Source organism: Rosa rugosa, chromosome 3 (assembly GCF_958449725.1).
Source record: "Rosa rugosa chromosome 3, drRosRugo1.1, whole genome shotgun sequence".
Classification (NCBI taxonomy): Eukaryota; Viridiplantae; Streptophyta; class Magnoliopsida; order Rosales; family Rosaceae; genus Rosa; species Rosa rugosa.
The window spans coordinates 49722353-49739587 of record NC_084822.1 but is presented as its reverse complement, the minus strand read 5'-3'; the positions used below and the strand labels follow the sequence as shown (position 1 = coordinate 49739587).

General features: G+C 37.2%; 4 protein-coding genes across 11 annotated transcripts; 1 reads left to right on the top strand and 3 right to left on the bottom strand.

Annotated features, from left to right (window-relative positions):
• The first annotated feature begins 212 nt into the window (after window positions 1-212).
• LOC133739512 (adenine phosphoribosyltransferase 5-like) lies at window positions 213-3585 on the top strand. Its single transcript, XM_062167296.1, has 7 exons — window positions 213-529; window positions 669-779; window positions 1662-1754; window positions 2344-2493; window positions 2604-2662; window positions 2974-3049; window positions 3347-3585. The coding sequence occupies exons 1-6, from the start codon at window positions 439-441 to the stop codon at window positions 3043-3045; spliced, it is 576 nt and encodes a 191-aa protein (XP_062023280.1). The 5' UTR covers window positions 213-438; the 3' UTR covers window positions 3046-3049; window positions 3347-3585.
• A 454-nt stretch (window positions 3586-4039) lies between these two features.
• Window positions 4040-9155, bottom strand: LOC133739507 (PX domain-containing protein EREL1). Of its 6 annotated transcripts, none has more exons than XM_062167285.1 (10): window positions 8741-9155; window positions 8219-8329; window positions 7619-7717; window positions 7432-7518; window positions 7096-7204; window positions 6117-6901; window positions 5386-5550; window positions 5056-5298; window positions 4523-4738; window positions 4040-4444 (listed from the first exon to the last, which is right to left on the bottom strand). In XM_062167285.1, the coding sequence occupies exons 1-10, from the start codon at window positions 8831-8833 to the stop codon at window positions 4217-4219; spliced, it is 2136 nt and encodes a 711-aa protein (XP_062023269.1). In that variant the 5' UTR covers window positions 8834-9155; the 3' UTR covers window positions 4040-4216. The 6 variants fall into 6 exon arrangements, with proteins under 6 accessions (XP_062023269.1, XP_062023270.1, XP_062023271.1 ...); XM_062167286.1 differs by having other exon boundaries at window positions 4523-4735; XM_062167287.1 differs by having other exon boundaries at window positions 7619-7709.
• A 2491-nt stretch (window positions 9156-11646) lies between these two features.
• Window positions 11647-15262, bottom strand: LOC133739695 (uncharacterized). 3 transcript variants are annotated; one of them, XM_062167484.1, is made up of 3 exons: window positions 14911-15262; window positions 14502-14673; window positions 11647-13538 (listed from the first exon to the last, which is right to left on the bottom strand). In XM_062167484.1, the coding sequence occupies exon 3, from the start codon at window positions 12853-12855 to the stop codon at window positions 11890-11892; it is 966 nt and encodes a 321-aa protein (XP_062023468.1). In that variant the 5' UTR covers window positions 12856-13538; window positions 14502-14673; window positions 14911-15262; the 3' UTR covers window positions 11647-11889. The 3 variants fall into 3 exon arrangements, 1 of the variants encoding a protein (XP_062023468.1); XR_009860758.1 differs by lacking the exon at window positions 11647-13538 and adding an exon at window positions 13566-13802 and having other exon boundaries at window positions 14502-15262; XR_009860759.1 differs by lacking the exon at window positions 11647-13538 and adding an exon at window positions 13566-13798 and having other exon boundaries at window positions 14502-15262.
• Window positions 15263-16442: 1180 nt separating this feature from the next.
• On the bottom strand, window positions 16443-17235 carry LOC133740803 (14 kDa proline-rich protein DC2.15-like). The gene has a single exon (XM_062168746.1). The coding sequence runs from the start codon at window positions 17137-17139 to the stop codon at window positions 16753-16755; it is 387 nt and encodes a 128-aa protein (XP_062024730.1). The 5' UTR covers window positions 17140-17235; the 3' UTR covers window positions 16443-16752.

Genomic DNA, 17235 nt, shown 5'->3' with positions numbered 1-17235 from the left:
AAAAAAAAAAAAAAAAAAAAAAACTCTCTCAAAAGAAGTAAATGCAAGGGGAAGGGGGTAGGTGTCCTTCATTCCTAGGGGTCCATGACTTCAAATCCATGAGCGTGCGGAACACGTGCCATTAAATAGCGCGTCGCGATCAGTATCTCCTACGTATCTTCCAAAGTGCTGTGGTTTGGCGAACACAATAAATGAGGACACAAAAAACCACTAGCCAGCAATTACTCTCTGCTTAGCTTACAAAAACAGAGCAACCACAGAAGAGAAGAGAGAAGAAGAAGAAGAAGAAGATTTAAGCTTTCAGGTCAGTTTTGGGAGGGAAAGAAACCCACCAAATTCCCAAAACCCCAAGTTCAATCTCTGCAAACAAAGCTAAAAGAAAAAAAAAACCATTGAAGAGAGTGAGTGAGGGGGAAAACCAGAGGAAAAGAGAAGAAAATGTTTGCTTCAGAAAATGGACTGAAAGGAGACCCGAGGCTTCAGGCCATATCTGAAGCCATCAGGGTTGTGCCTCACTTTCCAAAACCAGGTTCTTCCATTCATTCATTCATTTTTTTTTTTGGTTGTTGTTGTTGGGTATTTGTTTTTAATTAGCTGTCAGTGTTGGTTCTTTGCGGATTTTGTTGAAACAAGGCTGTGTTTGGGATTTGTTTATTGTGTTTTTGCAGGAATAATGTTTCAGGACATTACAACATTGTTGCTTGATCACAAGGCCTTCAAGCACACTGTCGACATTTTTGTTGATCGCTACAGAGACATGGACATCTCTGTTGTTGCCGGTACGGTACTTTCTATATATATATATATATATATATACACGAATAAATATTTTAATCCTACTTCTTCTTCTTCTTCTTTTTCAAGTTTAATAGTGGATACTAAAATGTGGTATTAAGTTATGGGATTCTTATAGTTTTGTGTACAGAGAATGGTGGTTAAATAAATCTTTGCCTCTTTGGTTTTGGGATTTGCCGCTCCTTTTCCCCTACTAACTGGTTTTTGCCTTTCTGGAATTTGGAGCTTCAGTGCTTTCCAATTCTATGAACATTTTTAAGGGTTCTGATTCATCAAGTATAGGAGGGTTTTCCAGGACTTGTTTATATTCTGTATACTTGTATACTACTCTTTGTCTTTGGCATCATTCATCCTAGCAAACTAATTTCTTTTTTCCATTTTTCTTTCCAGAACTGTGATTCTCAAATATGACCAATTTTCTGAATTTTGGAACTTGATCTCAAATTATTCCCTTAAAAATTATTTTGAAGCTCGAGATTTTCTTTTCTGAAATGCATTGTAGTGACAATTACAGAACAGAGAAGATTAGACCCTCAAGTTCTTTCCAGGATTCAATCCTTCTTATCCTTGACAATTTCTATTGTTCACCTTTCTTGTAACTGTGTGGAGGAAGCTAGCTATGATGTTGACTGTTAACTCCCAAGATATCGCTGCTTCCCTCAAAACACATGAACAGGCACACGAGTGTCACTGTTAGAACAGGCACATGAGGATTGTCTCAATTATTGGCCTTAATCATAATTTGTTGATAATTTATACGGTTTACTGAATAGTACTATGAAAATGACCTGGATTGGAGATCTATTATATTGATTCTTTTTGTGGTTTGCTTGAATATTTTTTCATCTGTTGAATAATATATGCAGGAGTGGAAGCCAGAGGGTTCATGTTTGGTCCTGCAATTGCCTTAGCTATTGGTGCCAAGTTTGTTCCTTTACGTAAACCCAGAAAGTTGCCGGGTATGCTACTTTAATTTTTGGTACCTTTTTGAAGTCAAGGAGCTAATGGATTCTGGTCCACCCAGTCCAGCTCAATCAATTACTGAAAATAGATGTTAAAGTTGGTTTCCTTTGAAAGGCTGATTAGGCCTACACAAATTAAGCTGTAGGCTACTATAACAAGTTGAGCTACGTGATAATATCACTTTATCTATTGCTCACTTTCATTTAAGTCTTTAGAAGGGTCATGCCTGAGCAAGCTAATCTATGATAGATCAACTAAAGGCAATCTGGATATGAAAACAAGCTATTCCTTCATTTCTATTAAATTCAAGAGTTTTAGTGTAACATACATTCAAGAGTTTTAGGTCTACTGTTGTTACCATCTTAAGAAAAGTTTTTCCTTTTAAGAAAATTCCTTCAAAAGTTACAAGTAGGCATATATGTGGTGTGAGGTTTTTTACAAAATAATTAAATCAAGCTAAATTAAAATTGTAAACTCTTTCTCTCTGGATTCCTCATTGCTATGTTTGAGAGTTGTCTTGGTTTAACCAGAGTGCCTATATTTAAGTTTCCGCTCAACATGAATCTTCTGATACTCCTTATGCAGGAGAAGTAATTTCAGAAGCATACGAACTCGAATATGGAACTGATTGCTTGGAGATGCATGTTGGTGCTGTTCAGCCTGGAGAACGTGCATTGGTTATTGATGATTTAATAGCTACAGGTGGGACATTGTCGGCAGCAATAAGCCTTTTAGGTAAGTGGTTGCTCTTGATACGTCCCATTTAGTTTCTTTTTTCTTCTACTAGTTTACCTACTTCAAAATTAACTTGTGTCATCCAAAAAAAAAAAAAATTGTTTTCCTAGAGCGCGTGGGAGCTGAAGTGGTCGAATGTGCATGTGTTATTGGGTTGCCTGAGGTTAAGGTAATGTTTGAACCTTTTATGAACTTATTGGCTGGTGAACTGTAAAACTGGTATTAAGGGTCTTTTCAAAATACAAGCTCTTGATGTAGGTCAGTTAGAAAACTAACTGCTACAATAAAATTCTATCATGAGCCCAGATTTAATGGTAATCATTATGTAAAAGCATTGTATATTGAGTGCATCGAGTATCAAATCATTTTGTTTCATATTGTAAGCATTGTGTATCGAGTGCAAACCACTATGCTCTTGTACTCTTTTTCATCTGAAGTGCTGTTGCAGTTAATCTGCTCTTGATGATTGTGACCTTTCAGGGACAGTGCAGGCTTAATGGAAAGCCACTTTATATCCTTGTGGAGCCGCGAGAGCTAGATAACTGTTGCTGAGGAGGTACTACCCATTGTCCTCAATCACAATCAAAGCTTTAGCAATCGAAATATCATTGAATTCTGAGAACTAGACACACTTCATTATTTAGAAGATTTCAGTCCCTTTTTGTGACATGTCATGAATCTCATTTTTGAACATGATCTCAAAACCTGAATTTCACATTTCATGGAGCATATTAATTAGGTCCACTATCCATTTTATCTTACTAAATCACATAGATTAACGGATTCCTCACCTCCTCTGTACCATGCTTACAATTTCGCCAAATGATTTCTTTATTTTTATCATGTCATGCAGATCTGTTTCAATTCTGCTTGGGCTGACTACAGAAACATTTATGCTGACCTGTGCCAGAGGCCGTGATGTATTGGGTTACTTAACTCTGCTGCACAAGGCTCATTGCGGATTAACTTTTCTTTCTGTGAGGTCTGCATCCCTTGTAGGTTTTCATGTAACATTAGTAGTTTCGAACAAAGCATGAACAGATGTTCCGAGCTATTGGTTTATTCTTGAAATCTGAAACCTTTATTGTTGCATAGTGCAGCTTTTTTCAAATTTTATCTCTGCTCTATCATCTTTTGGCTGATTAAGAAACCAAATCTAACTGGAGTACTCAAAGGGACTAAACATAAATCCTACAGCTGCACATCTTTTCTTTTGCCTAGTTGAGTTGTTAAATTTGGCTGATTGTAAAAATATGCCTTTGTTTGGGCGTGACATGACGTTTGGATTCAACTCTTTCATGTCTAAAATCGCCTCAAGAAATAGTTAGCAGTTTTAGCATGAACTTGACATTTGTCCAAAGATCTGCAAAGCTCATTTGCCATGTGTTATGATACACTTTTTTCTTTTTTGGCTCAGGGGCCAATCTTCTTCTAAATCCCCGTACAAAATACACTGCCACTATTGACGGGAAGTTGACAAGAAAATAAAAATAGCTTTCAAAATTATCTACTATACAAGTCACATTGAAGAAGAGGATTATACAAGTAATACAATGCGGTAAAACAGAGATTCCATAAATTTTTCAGAACTTGTATATGTGTAACAAGCTTACATGGTCGTGTGTAATGAGAACTATATGAAACAGCAGATGATCAACTGGGCCGAATTATTCTTTAGAAAATGAAAATTTACAAAATTCATCCCTACATCTCTCTACTTACACTAGTGAAGTTTGTTGTTGGGGACATCGTCTTTCTTACACTGGATGTCCACTTTGAGAGCGTGTCGTATAACAGAGTTCACCTGTTTCCGCAAGCTCGCATTCTCAGTAAAAATGTCTACGAGCATCTTCCTCAACTCATCGTCTGCTGTCCTTGTATCATCTGTAACATCGTCAGCTTCACCAACGTCAGAAACATCATCTCTGTTGTCTTGTTCCAAGAGTTGTGCCTGAACAATGTGTTGAATGATGAGAGCAGAAGGCAAAAAATAAGAGGTCACAGGCACAAGGAAAGAAACAAAACGTACCTCTGAAAGTAGTTGGTTAATTCGGTTGTCTGATGTTGTCAACAAATCTGAAGCCTCTTGTATCGATGAACCCAAAATGAAGTTATCTTCACCTTCAGAAGGAAAATTGGTATTGCACTCCTGAAGCTGTTTGTGAAGAATCTTGCATTCCTGCAACAATTTCTCTCTAGCAGTTTCTGCATGTTTGCTCCTCTGTTGTTCCCGTTGGAGAAGCTTCTGAAAAGAAAAGAACCAACTTAAAGAAGATTATGCAACATTTCAATTAAATGAACTTAAAGAAGATTATGGAAAGAAGTTATTGCGTTTTAGACTGCAAAAGCATAATCCGTTTCCTTTTTTTCTGATTAGAATAACACGTCTTAGCACAAAAACATAAAGCTTTGGGGGGAGTATAACTAGGAACAGAACAAAAATGGAAGGAAAACCCTAGAACAAAAAAGAAAAGAAAACAAATGACCTAACATAGAGAACAATACTAAACAATACTAGTTTGAAATAGTACGAATAGAGCACATATTTTAATAACACATTACCTCAGATTCAGATTTCTCCTTCAGAGATTTACTAAGCTCATGCCTGAGTTCTGCTTGGGAACTACGCAAGGATTTAACTTCTTTAACGAGAACTTTAATATCTGCTTTTGATTTTGCTTCTAGCTCTTCATATCGCTTTGACAAATTCTCAAGCTGCTCCTTAGAAGAATCTAACTCTGGTGGAGATATGTCCTTCTCTTGAATAGTGGAATCATTTTTTGCCTCTGGGCATGACGTGTTATCCTAATACCATTTCATGCAAATTCAATCATTATGAATTGCAGATGCAATGAGATAACACAAGACAAGAAAACTTCAAGGAAATATAACCTGTTCAGACTTCATCTTCAACTCCATTTCCAATGACTTCCGACGAAGTTCCTCCATATCCCACTGCATTTTGGTAAACCTTTCCCTTTCAACCAAAATAGCTTGCTGAAGGTTTTCCTTACTCTTCTGTCTAGTAGTTTCAAGTTCCACTTCCAAATCCTTGACCTGCAAAGACCCAAATAATTATGGCCATGAAATCCTTCAGCGAAAGCACAAGGTCAGCATTTATTATTTCATAATACGACCAGCAGCTACTGCCTTTCTGGACAAAAATATCATTGCACTTAGTTATTCGCAGATCTTAAGATCTTAACAGCTTATCATATGGAGACCCACATAGGTCCATGGAAGTTTTACATGAACTCCACACGGACCTCATGCCCGTCAACAATGGGAATTGGTTTCCAACAATCTGTATATGAGATCATGTTCTTCCTATGGGTAATGAAACCTTGAGAGTCCACAATTAAGTATTAAATATATACTCTTTCCAAGTCAAGAGGGTCAAAAATGAATTTACAAAGCTAATGCACCTGGCACACGTTACAGAACAAACAATCATTTTCTTTCAAGTTATTCATATACCGTTTTACTAAAGCATCCATTATATTGAAAGTTACAGTTCTGAATAATCAACATAAACACAATCAAGGATTGATCTATAAATGAAACTAATATGACCCTATAATCATTGAAATCAAGAATAACACAATTGATAAAATTTGACATACCTTTGTTGAGAGGTAATCTTTGACTGCTATTTCTTGATTTAATCTCGCTATAAGATCTTCCATGTCTGTTTTAGCTGTGACTAGTCTTTGCTGCATGGTCAACATAACCCTATTCAGTTTAGGACGCTGATCCAATGGAAGAACTACTTGAGTGCTGCCTGAAGTTTGTAATTCTGTACTTCCGAGCATTTCCATGATCCTTGAAACATCAGCACCTCCAAGAAGGTCGAGGGTGCCATCACCAATTGAATTTGGAACCCCAGAGTTAGACATATCACTACCTCTTAGAGAACTTACATCACTTCCCACACTTTCATCTGAGAGCTTGCGAGCATGACTAAAAACTTTACTATGCTCTGGCTGAGAGAAAAGTTCCATTCCATTACGAGCTAGTATTGAAGGTTTAGAAGCACTTCCATTATACAGGTCCTTCCCTGTAACATTATTGACATGTCTCCCATGCATTTTATGTTTCGGAAGGCCTTCCAGTTGCTCTAGTATAGTCTGCCCCATAAACAGTCCCTCATCAATATTGGTCATGCCAAACTTCACAAGCTTTTCTATTGGACTTGTTAGATCTTCATCCAATGCCAGATCTTCGATACCCAGTTCTGAACTATCATCCCTTCCTAGCCTTGGTGTTCCCAGGTCAGATGTCTCATAAGCAGTATCACTTCCATAATCTGATGTAATGGACGAGCTACCAAGAATGGCAGGTAAGGTAGGATGGGAAGGCGACTGAAGTGAATTCGCTTCTGAACTGTGTTGACTTGTGTCTTGGAATGCTGAAATGTATTATGACAAGGAATTACTACATTAAACTCTACTCCAAGTTTGTAATTTCCAAAAATTGTTCAAGAGGAAAAAGATATCTGGATACACTAGGGATCCGATATTACGGGATCCGATATTACAAAATTGAGCATGTCCAACAAAAAATAAGATGCATAACATCACTTAGTACAAGAGAATGACATACAGGACCTAGCTGCAGATTCTAATTCAAGAAAGGATGCCACTGCAACGCTTCTTGATATATCTGTATCAGATAGCAGCTTTATCATCCAGGCCTCCAAAGAGCACCTTCTCTGCAACAAAACTGAAACTTCTTAGAAATATTAGCCACCCCCACACAAGTGCATGGGTCTGGCATGCAGCACATGTTTGAGTCATGGAAAACATTCTGTCTAATAAATTTTACTTTTTGGTTAGTAGGAATCCCTTATATGAACATGAGCAACACTCATCGGAGTTTCTTCTTTCCATATGATGACACTCATGTTTACACTACTATATTAAAAATCACATTATCTACCTCTTCCAACAATTCTTGACTCTTCATCCGCAGAAGTCCCTTGGGTGGAGTTGGTGGGAGATTTTTCTTGGGAAATGCCTTTTTAAGCTGCAAATGACAGAAAATAAATAAGAATGTCCTTTTATTAGTTCAAAATATATAAAACTCAAGATTGGTTTTCGTCAAAACAGTCGTAAGTATTACTTACGTCATTAAATAACTTCAGAAAATCATTAAATCTTCTTAGCACTCCACTTGTAGTTGTAATACCTTCTGGTGATTGCAGTCCCACCTGAACCCTGTAGAACTGTCCCTTAAAATGTTATAATAGAACTTGAAAGAGACTGGTATGCTGTAAATGTAACACTCTAAGAAACGGATCCGGTTGAAGTAGAGCGTGCAGGTAGTGTAACTGTTTACTTGAGTAAAGTATTATATCTATTTATGTTTATACCTATTGAACTACAGCAGTTGGACTTATCCCAATAAGAATCTGAATATTGACTGGAAAGCTGATTATCTACATATATCAAAATTGGTCCATGAAGAATCACAATGCATATTGTTTTATGGGATCACCTTTAACTTGGCTCATCAAACTGAAAGTAATACCAACGACGGCAATTCTATAAAAAGCAATTAAACATCCGATTGTCGACTGAAGCAACAGCAGACATGTGAAAACTTGAAGCTCAAAAAAGATCAGCCATGGATGTTGGTTTCCTAATTTTATCTCCCAAAAGATGAAATAAAACAACATCTAACCCTGAGCATGCATAAAGACTGGAGAGTCATTCAATTTGAGTACCACAACGGGGTCTGAATTTCTTGATTTGGGAAGAACAACCCAGGAAGGAATGGTGACACAATAACTCCATCCTGTGTGAGGATCGTGCGGCCAAACTGTGTCCCTCCCGTTCTGCAAAAAGAATGTGAAGCTTTTGGATCAGGGAGATGATACTTGTTTCCCGATATACAACAAATAGTTAAATACTGAAATAGTAGAAAAAAGTTTATGCACATTAAGAAATGGGAATTGTAGAGAAAGCAATCTTTTCTCCTGTGTTTGTAATACATTATCCGCAATGTAGCTCTACCTCAAGATAATCTTAAGCTAAGGATGGAACAAATCAGAATCTTATAAGTTGCAATTAATATGTAGAGATAAGCAACACTGAGCTCTAAGATAACCTTTCAGCCAAATCATATATAGATGCTGAAATTAAAGTGATTCTCTGTTACTGTATATGAAAACCGCCATGAACATGAAAGCTAGGTAATAAGCAATGAGCTTGAAATTGAAAGTGGAGGAGGAAGAGCAAGAACGGACCCATTTTCGGGGAGGAGGACTCCAATCCATGCCAAGAGGCAGCGGCGAAGTCCCATCGTGTCTGTGCTTCGGAGGACTCCGTCTCTGCTGCATTCTTTCTCCGATCTCTCTCTCTCTCTCTCTCTAAGAATCGAAATCGATCATCCGCAATTGAGGAAAGGTGGGAGCTAGGGTTTTGGTGATCGGATCGGGCGACCCGGCCGAGGCGAATCGGTCATATAGAGATACAGAGAGAGAGAGAGAGAGAGCAAAGTATGGCGCACGTTAGCAGGGGAATGAGGCAACGTGCCTAATCGGAGCCGGGAGCGGTTGCGTGTCACCTGCGCCGATTAATTGTCAGTCGCGAGTCTTCGTCTTCTTCTCTCTCTTTGTTTCTCTGAAAAGAAATTTGGTTCGCATTTCGCAACAACGACACCATAATTTTCTTTTTTTCTTTTTTCTTTAATTAATTAATTTTTTTTTTAAATAAAATTTAGTAAAATCATGAAACAGTGTCAGTTCCACCAAACTGTCTGCATTGAGCTCCACGGCGGTGATAGAGATGCAGAAGGCTATTTTGGACTTTTGCGTAGCCCTAAAGGGGTCCATTGTTAACATTGGGTCGGCCTGCTGTTCCGTCCATTGTTAAACCTTGGGTCGGCCTGCTGTTGTTGTCTATTACCCGGTAAGTTTAGGGGCCAGTTTGGTACGGCTGTGCTTATAAGATGAGTTGACTTATGCTATGATACGAGAATAAGTGGTTGCTAAGTAAAACAGTTGAGTGTTTGGTCAACTAATTTTTTTTTTTTTTTTGGAACCCGGTCAACTAGATTTTTAAAAGTCTTACTCTTATTATCTTGTATATAGTACTAAAAATAGTGGCAAAGGCCTCAGAGTGTTTTACTTAACTTGTAACTAAAAGTACTACAGTAAAAAATAAAAATAAGCTGCTTCCATAAGTTATGTTGAATGAGCTTTTGATTTGGGCTCTAAAAGAGCTCTGGCTTAATAAATAAAAACTAAAAATAAAAACAGTTGCTTTTAGTTTTATCAAACACGTTATAGTCCATTGCTTTTAATTTAAACTGCTTATAAGCTTTTCCAAACGCATTCTATACATATATATTTAGAGAAACTATTATCGTCACCTTTAAGAAAATCATTCTTAACTCAAAAGTGTCAATGAAAAGTAAGAAAGTAGCTTTCGATTTTAGTGATTTTGGGGTTATGGTTCAAGATTGCATGAGTTTATGATTTAGGGATCTAGAGATTAAATGTAAGGGTTTAGGGTTCAATGTTCGAGATTGAGACTGAGAGTTGAGGGTTCAGAGCTATTTTGTTACCAACTTGAATTATTTGTTGCAACTTTTGTGAAAAAAGCTAGAATTGATTGTAAGCGCGATTTGCCACACGAGAGTGAATCCTTACCTCGCTTCCCCTCCAAAGCTCATATCACCACTTTAGGAACTTCTACTTGCACCCAACAAATGCATCAATATGTCTATCATTAAAAAAATTTCTACATGGAGAATGGCTATTTCTTGGATACCCTTCTACAAATTGGATCATACTCAATTATTTATACAAATTTATTGGATCATACTCAATTATCTATACAAATTACATGAATACGCTCTCGTGACAACACCAAGGAAGAAAATGGCCTCTACTCAACTTAGTGACTTCCGACCTCAACAAATATATATGAGTTTTTATCATAGGTGGGGTCTGAACTTTTTCAGACTAGACAGAATGGTACTTGGACTTTCAAAGTGATCGAATAGGTACTTGAAATTCCAAAAACACATCAATAAGATGCTTCCGTCTATATTTTGTTATCCCTCCGTTAAGTGCAGGGGCAAATCAGAAATTTCACTCAAATTAACCACTTAAATGACTATTGTAACCTCATCTGACGTGGATAACCACATTTCCATCCTTTCTATCTTAGTTTTCCACTTTTCCTCCAAAAACAATTTACTCTTTCCCCCAACACTATTCATGTGAAACTTTCCATCAGATTTTATTGGATTATTGTCTCCCGATAAATAATAACAATATCCAACATTCCAGGATCATGTTTTCTTGAATAATTTTTATTGTTCTTAAAAAATTAGCCCAAAATTATAATTAATTTTTACAAAGTAAATTTAAGAATAAAAAAAAAGTGATTATAATTTTTACAAAGTAAAATTAAGAAACAAAAAAAAAAAGTGATTATACAACAAAATATTCTGAACAAATGAAGCATAATGACCCTAATAGCCAAGCATGCATATTAATTGACAATAAAATAATAAAACTACAAAAATTACGGTAACTCAACCAAGTGATTATCTTAACACAAATAGACATACCAAATTCTTATATATAAAAATAATATTATAGTAAAGAATAATAAATACTTTGTTGTATAAACTTTTTTTTGTTCCTTAATTTTACTTTGTAAAAATTAATTGCAATAATTTTTGAAGAATAATAAAAATTATTCAAGAAAACATGATGCTGGAATGATTACCGTTATTATTTATCGGGAAACAATAATTGGAGGTAAAATATGATGGAAAGTTTCACATGAATAGTGTTGAGGTTATGACAGTCATTTTAGTAGTCAACTTGAGTAAAATGACTGATTTGCCCCTGCATTTAACGGAGGGATAACGAAATATAGACGGAAACACCTTATTGATGGTTTTGGAAGTTCAGGTACCTATTTGATCATTTTGAAAGTCCATATACCATTCTGTCCGGTCCGAAAATGTTCAGATCCCACTTATGATAAAAACTCAATATATATTACATTTTTCACAGGTTGTGCCTTATTTATGACATGAAAACAACCGAGTAAGATGTTCAAAAACTAGATATTGAAAACTCTTTCAAAAGAAATCTAGATTTTTTTAATTTTTTTTTTATGGAAATAGGTCAGCCCTTTCATTAAAATTCAGCAACTAGTACAAAAACGAAACACCCATATGGGGTCGACAGAAAGAATCGTTCCTTAGAACCTCATGAAACCCTATTCTAGAAGAATAAAATCCCAAAAAATCCCGAGTACACCCACCTTTTGGTAAATTCGCGCACTTTTATTCTAACAAAAATCTAGAAACCTCGAAGCTTACATAAAAAGGTTCTAACTAAGGTACTGGTTTTTGTGACCCAAACAAAAATTAAACAGCACTATGGGCCATAGAGACCCAATCCATCCAACCCCCTAGCAAAAGGGTAATCCAGCCCACTTGAAAGCCTAGACCAGTTTGCCCAAACCTAAGGGCCACAAGCCAGTTCAAGGCCCAGCAACACCAAGAGCAGGCCCAAAGAGTAGGGTAAACCAAAGCCCTAGCCCAATGAGCCCACAAGTGTCCTTCCAGCCAACAACCACCAGTTGCGCCGTCGCCGACGCCAGTCGAGGGAAACACCCCGCAATCGCCGCCGACTGCATTACTGCCCAACACAGATGGGTCAACGTCGTCTTCCCTGCCATTTCGGACACCGACGCTCGCCATCCAACCTGATCGAGGAGAGAGAAGCTTCCCTGCTGAACCATGACAATGGACGGACTCTGCCAGTTGCCATCCAGCAGGACAAGCCATCGCCGTATCTGCAGGAGAAACGAAGCCTTCCTCATCCCAATCCCTAGCTGTCATCTCCGACCATCCCAAAATCGCGACCCCAGCGCCACCATCAAGATCAGGATCCTTTGCGTCTCCACAAAACCAGATCCAGTCACATCCCAGACCTAAAGCTGATCGCGATCCAGCAAAGCCATCTGGACATCGCACCACGTCGTCGGTAGCCCAAACCAAATTACCACCGTCGGCACAGAAGCCGCCGCAAACATCACCGCCAGCAGATATGTGAATCAGCCCACCGCTCTGCGCATGCCAACCACCAGCACAGTTCTTCGGATCGACATCACTGCCAATTGGAAATCTTCCACCAAACCAGATCCGGTTAACTAGAACCCAATCACCATCAAATACAGCAAATATGCATCCTCTAACTGAAGATAGAGTCTGACGAAAAGATTTGTCGCCGTCGCAACCCAAAGAGAGAAGCAGACGAGTAGTTTTGTCACCGCCGCTTTCCCAAGAAAGAGACCGACGATATTTCTCTCTCTCGAGAGTCAGAGTCATTTTTTTTTTGACTCACACTACAACCTTTTTAAAATGAAATCTAGATATTGAATACTTTGTCTTAAAAATATAAAACATTAAAGTTGAATGTGATACGTGTATTTTTATTCCTTTTTTTTTTTGGAGTAAAAAAGGATATGATGGATTTCCCATGAATGAAATTGATTCTTCCATTGACATAAAGAGAGAGCAATGTTCTGAAAGAGACAACAAGAAATCTCAAGGATTTTATATGTACCCTTTCTTTTTCGGTTTTTCCTCTAGCCCTCTACAGATGGCAAAAAGAGACCATCCTTTCTCTGTTATTGACTCACCTCTCTTTACAAAATGACTTATATAAGATCCCAGAAAATCTTTAATCTCACAGATTTGTTCGACTTCTTTTGGGTGTATGAATTGAATGGATTACTACAAAGAACATGATCTTAACATTTTCCTTCTTTGTACCTACCCATTAATCAATCAAAAGTAAATGAGTCATGATAGACTCACCCTAATCTCTAAAAGAGGAGAGGCAAAGACAAGACCTCATGTCTCCTGAGCTTGAGAAAAAGGACCATAAAACTTTCTGTGGTGCTCTAGTTTGCCACACAAACAATCCATCACACTCACACGCATTGCTTAAGAGAGAATGAAAGGAATAAAATTTGTGCTTGGGAATGACATAGGAATCATGGCTAGTTCTGCACATCCATGAAAATAGGGTGGACAATAAGTTAATTTCTTGTAGAATTTGGATGAAACTTGATGGATAAGAGTTCAAGACATAAGCATATATATTACATTTTTGTTGTCATATATAAAATAATCTTGAAAAAGAAAGATTAAAAAAAAAAAAAAAAAAAAAGCGAAACACCATTGCGAGTTTCTTAATAACTGATGCACTCCTGCGTCATGTAAGTAACAGAACCTGAACAACCCCCCTTAAAACGTGAATGGAGTGCTATCTGTACAAATGAAAGTTACGTTGGGCCTCTTCACAACTTGTTAAGAAACAAGCACAAAAATATATCAAGCATTTAACATGCAATGTATTCAGATTCTTAAGCTCATGCGTCATGTCTGTAATGAAAACCGGACCAACCCCCATAAAACGTGAATGAGCAAAGCGCTCTTTCAAAAAAACAGAGGTTACATTCAACATCTTCACAATCTGCTAAGAAACAAACATCCGAAGATATTATGCATCTAATTTCTAGGCAATGCATTCAAGTTCGAATGTTAGCTACTGACAACACTTCTATATGGAAGAGACATTGACCCAAAACTTATCAATTTAATTTTGAGGTACAAAATGACAAACTGAGAGTGTGAAATAACACACTGTTGAAAATCATCAAAAATAAAAATTGTCCTACTATTGTTCCTTATGGCAATAAATTTGAACCCTCAGATCCTAACTTCACAGTATCAGTTGGAAATAAAGATTCAACCAAAAAAGAAAAGGGCAAACTTACTGGCCAACAAGGCAACAATGGTGCAGAGAAACTTAATTAATTGGATGGGAAATGAAAATTAATTATCTGTGCATATATAGGGTCACAATTGGAAGCAGATTGCATGCATGCCTAGGTAGCTGCAGACCTAAAAAGCCTAAAAACAATGCCTAATCTATGGTGGGTAGCTATCTCATAATAAGGCTCTACCTGCCTTTCTTTCTGAGCCTCTGAGAAATAATACTAGCTATCCCTTAACTTCAAACTCTGCCTATTGTTCAGTGCCAGGTACTACAATTACGTTCAAGCAGTGCCTAGCTAGTGTGATTGTGTCCTTTCTGACTTCTGATGGGGCACTACTCCAAATTTAGGTGTCCACAGCCTACAGGAAGAACAAGACAATTAGGATGATGAGGCTAGTCTGCCATTACAATTTAATAAGGCCATCATTTTATATCAATCAAGCAAAGGAAAAGTGACCCAGCTAACCCATTAATAATTCATCTCCCACCAACATCTCCAGCAACAAGAACTGAAAGCTTAAAATCAGTGAATTCTCAGAGTTGCAAATTTTCAAAGAAAAGAGACAAAGAAAGAAAAAAAAGAGGCAAATCATTACCAGCATCAAAAACCAAAAGAGCTAAATTAATCAATCCAAAACCTTGGTTGCATAGAGCTACAATGAGGATTTTCTATTGCAGGGAGACAAGTAGGAGAAAGAAGAAGGCTTTATGATCAGAATTCAGATCCTGCCTGTTATTTTTCACAGCTTTCTCGAACTGTTCTTGCTCTGTTCGAACTGCATGGAGGTTAATCTCTCAGTTCATAACTCACTTTACAGTTCAAGAAAGCTGTGGAAAATCACAAGGAGGATCATATATAATACCCAAACTTGAACAATTTCCTCTTATCTAGAAGAACATGTATCTGATATTTTCTGCTGAGTTTGGAAGAGAAAATGAAGAAATATTTAGGGGAGGCAAGTTGGTTGTTTTTGATGAACTGAAGAGGCTATTTATAGAACAAGAGGCCATAGAGTTCTGATGATCCACCAGTTACATTTTGGCACATCAGCACATATATGCAAGAACAATTTGGACCCACCTTGCGCAATACCATCTTTCCCATACATATGCTTAATTAATTAAAAGGGGGTTGATTATGTAATCTATTTAGATATTTTCATTAATTTTACAAGAAAAAACTTTTGGGAATGCTTTCCTGCTTAGCTAATAGATTTTTATTTATTTTTTCTCTGTATTTCTATGTGCCATCATTGTACAGTACTGGAAAAGATGCATGAAAGAGAAGCCATATCTCAAACTTTAACAGTACACGAAATGAAATCCCCATTCTTTCCCTCATTTTATCAAATCTTCCTGCATCAAGGTGGATTTGCTTACATAATCAAGTCTGAAATGACGTTGTTCTTCCCCACTGATTAGCCCATAAGGGCATGGAAAAACATTTTCGAGAATACATTACACATGGGTGTCACGTTGTTAACAAAATGATTTTGAGAGTGCATTTCGTGTGTATCCTATAATACGTTATGTATATAATCTAAATTTTAGAAAATTGAAGAAATTTCAAGATAAGGGTGTTTTCATGTATAATACGGAATAATATATGTTCTACCAATTGTGATGTTAGTGATGCTACTTTTCTTGAGCTTCAAGATCAATTAGTGTTACTTTATGAGATGAAGAACATAATTAACATCGTTGAATATTCTTCCTCTTTTTTAGAAGGGTTGCAATCAGAAAAAAAATAATAAAAATAAAAATAAATTTTTTTTTGAAAAGTCCAAAAGAAAAATCTTACCAGAAAAGAGAGTTCAAAAGAAAAGCTTCTGGGTATGCTTTTTCTGTATTCTCAGAAATAAGTGGATGATGGCTCTTTCTTGAGCTTGGCAGGCATTAAAGTTGGTGCCATTTATAGCCAAAATTGGGTATCTTTTATTGGTTGCTACTGTTTTCGTACCAAGTTTTAATGTCCATTTATTTCTTGGGATCTGAGTAGGATATCAGAATCAGATTTCCCTCTAATCAATTTCTCAGTGCTCATCTCCATCAGATTTTTTCATTTTGTTCTTGTTGTTGTTCTTCAAATTAAAGAAAAATAAAAAGAACCATATGTGAGTTACAGATATTTAGTACAGACAAAGCATTATTCAGACCACTAAAGTAGAAGAACAAGAAAGAACAAGCATTACACAAGAAATTTATAAGGCAAACAGGCTTGCCTTGTTATTCTAACGAATTGGGCATCACTGCCCTACATGACTATTATTCACAAATGAAAAAAAACCAAAGCAAGATAAAGATCGAGAAACAAACCGCAATTAACATCACTAAACCAAATAAGCACACCAATAATTATCTCAAATTGCACAACAAAATACCAATCAATTAGTACCGCTACCCCAATGGAGAAGCTAGCTTTGTAGTCGAAGTACTTATTATTCGCATTGAAAACCAGAAGGTATAGTTTTCTGGCAAGCACTAAGAAGCAAGCTCAAATCAATTGGCACATTCAAATTAATACCAAGCACATTGGCCTTGAGAGCAGTGCAGAGACAAAGCGCAGCCTCCACATCAGCCAGGCCTTCAAGCAATGCACAGCAAGGACTGGTTGGAGGGTCTCCAATTTGGAGATTCAGAAGCCCTAGAAGGTCTGCACAAACTCCTAGCTTCAACGTGTCTTTTGGGCACTTTGCGACAGCTGGAGTTGGTGGTGTAGGCTTGGGGTGAGGCTTGCATGTACCGCAAGCACTGGAGAATGTGGAAGAGTAGAGAAGGACTAAGAAGATGAGAAGAGCTGCAGAGAGCTTGTTGGAAGAGGCCATTGCTGAGAGTGAAGTGGATATTAAGTGGTTGAGGGTGGTTCACTGGAAGGAGGGGGTACCTTAGTTTTAAAGGGCATTGTGAGGTTGCTGTTTGAG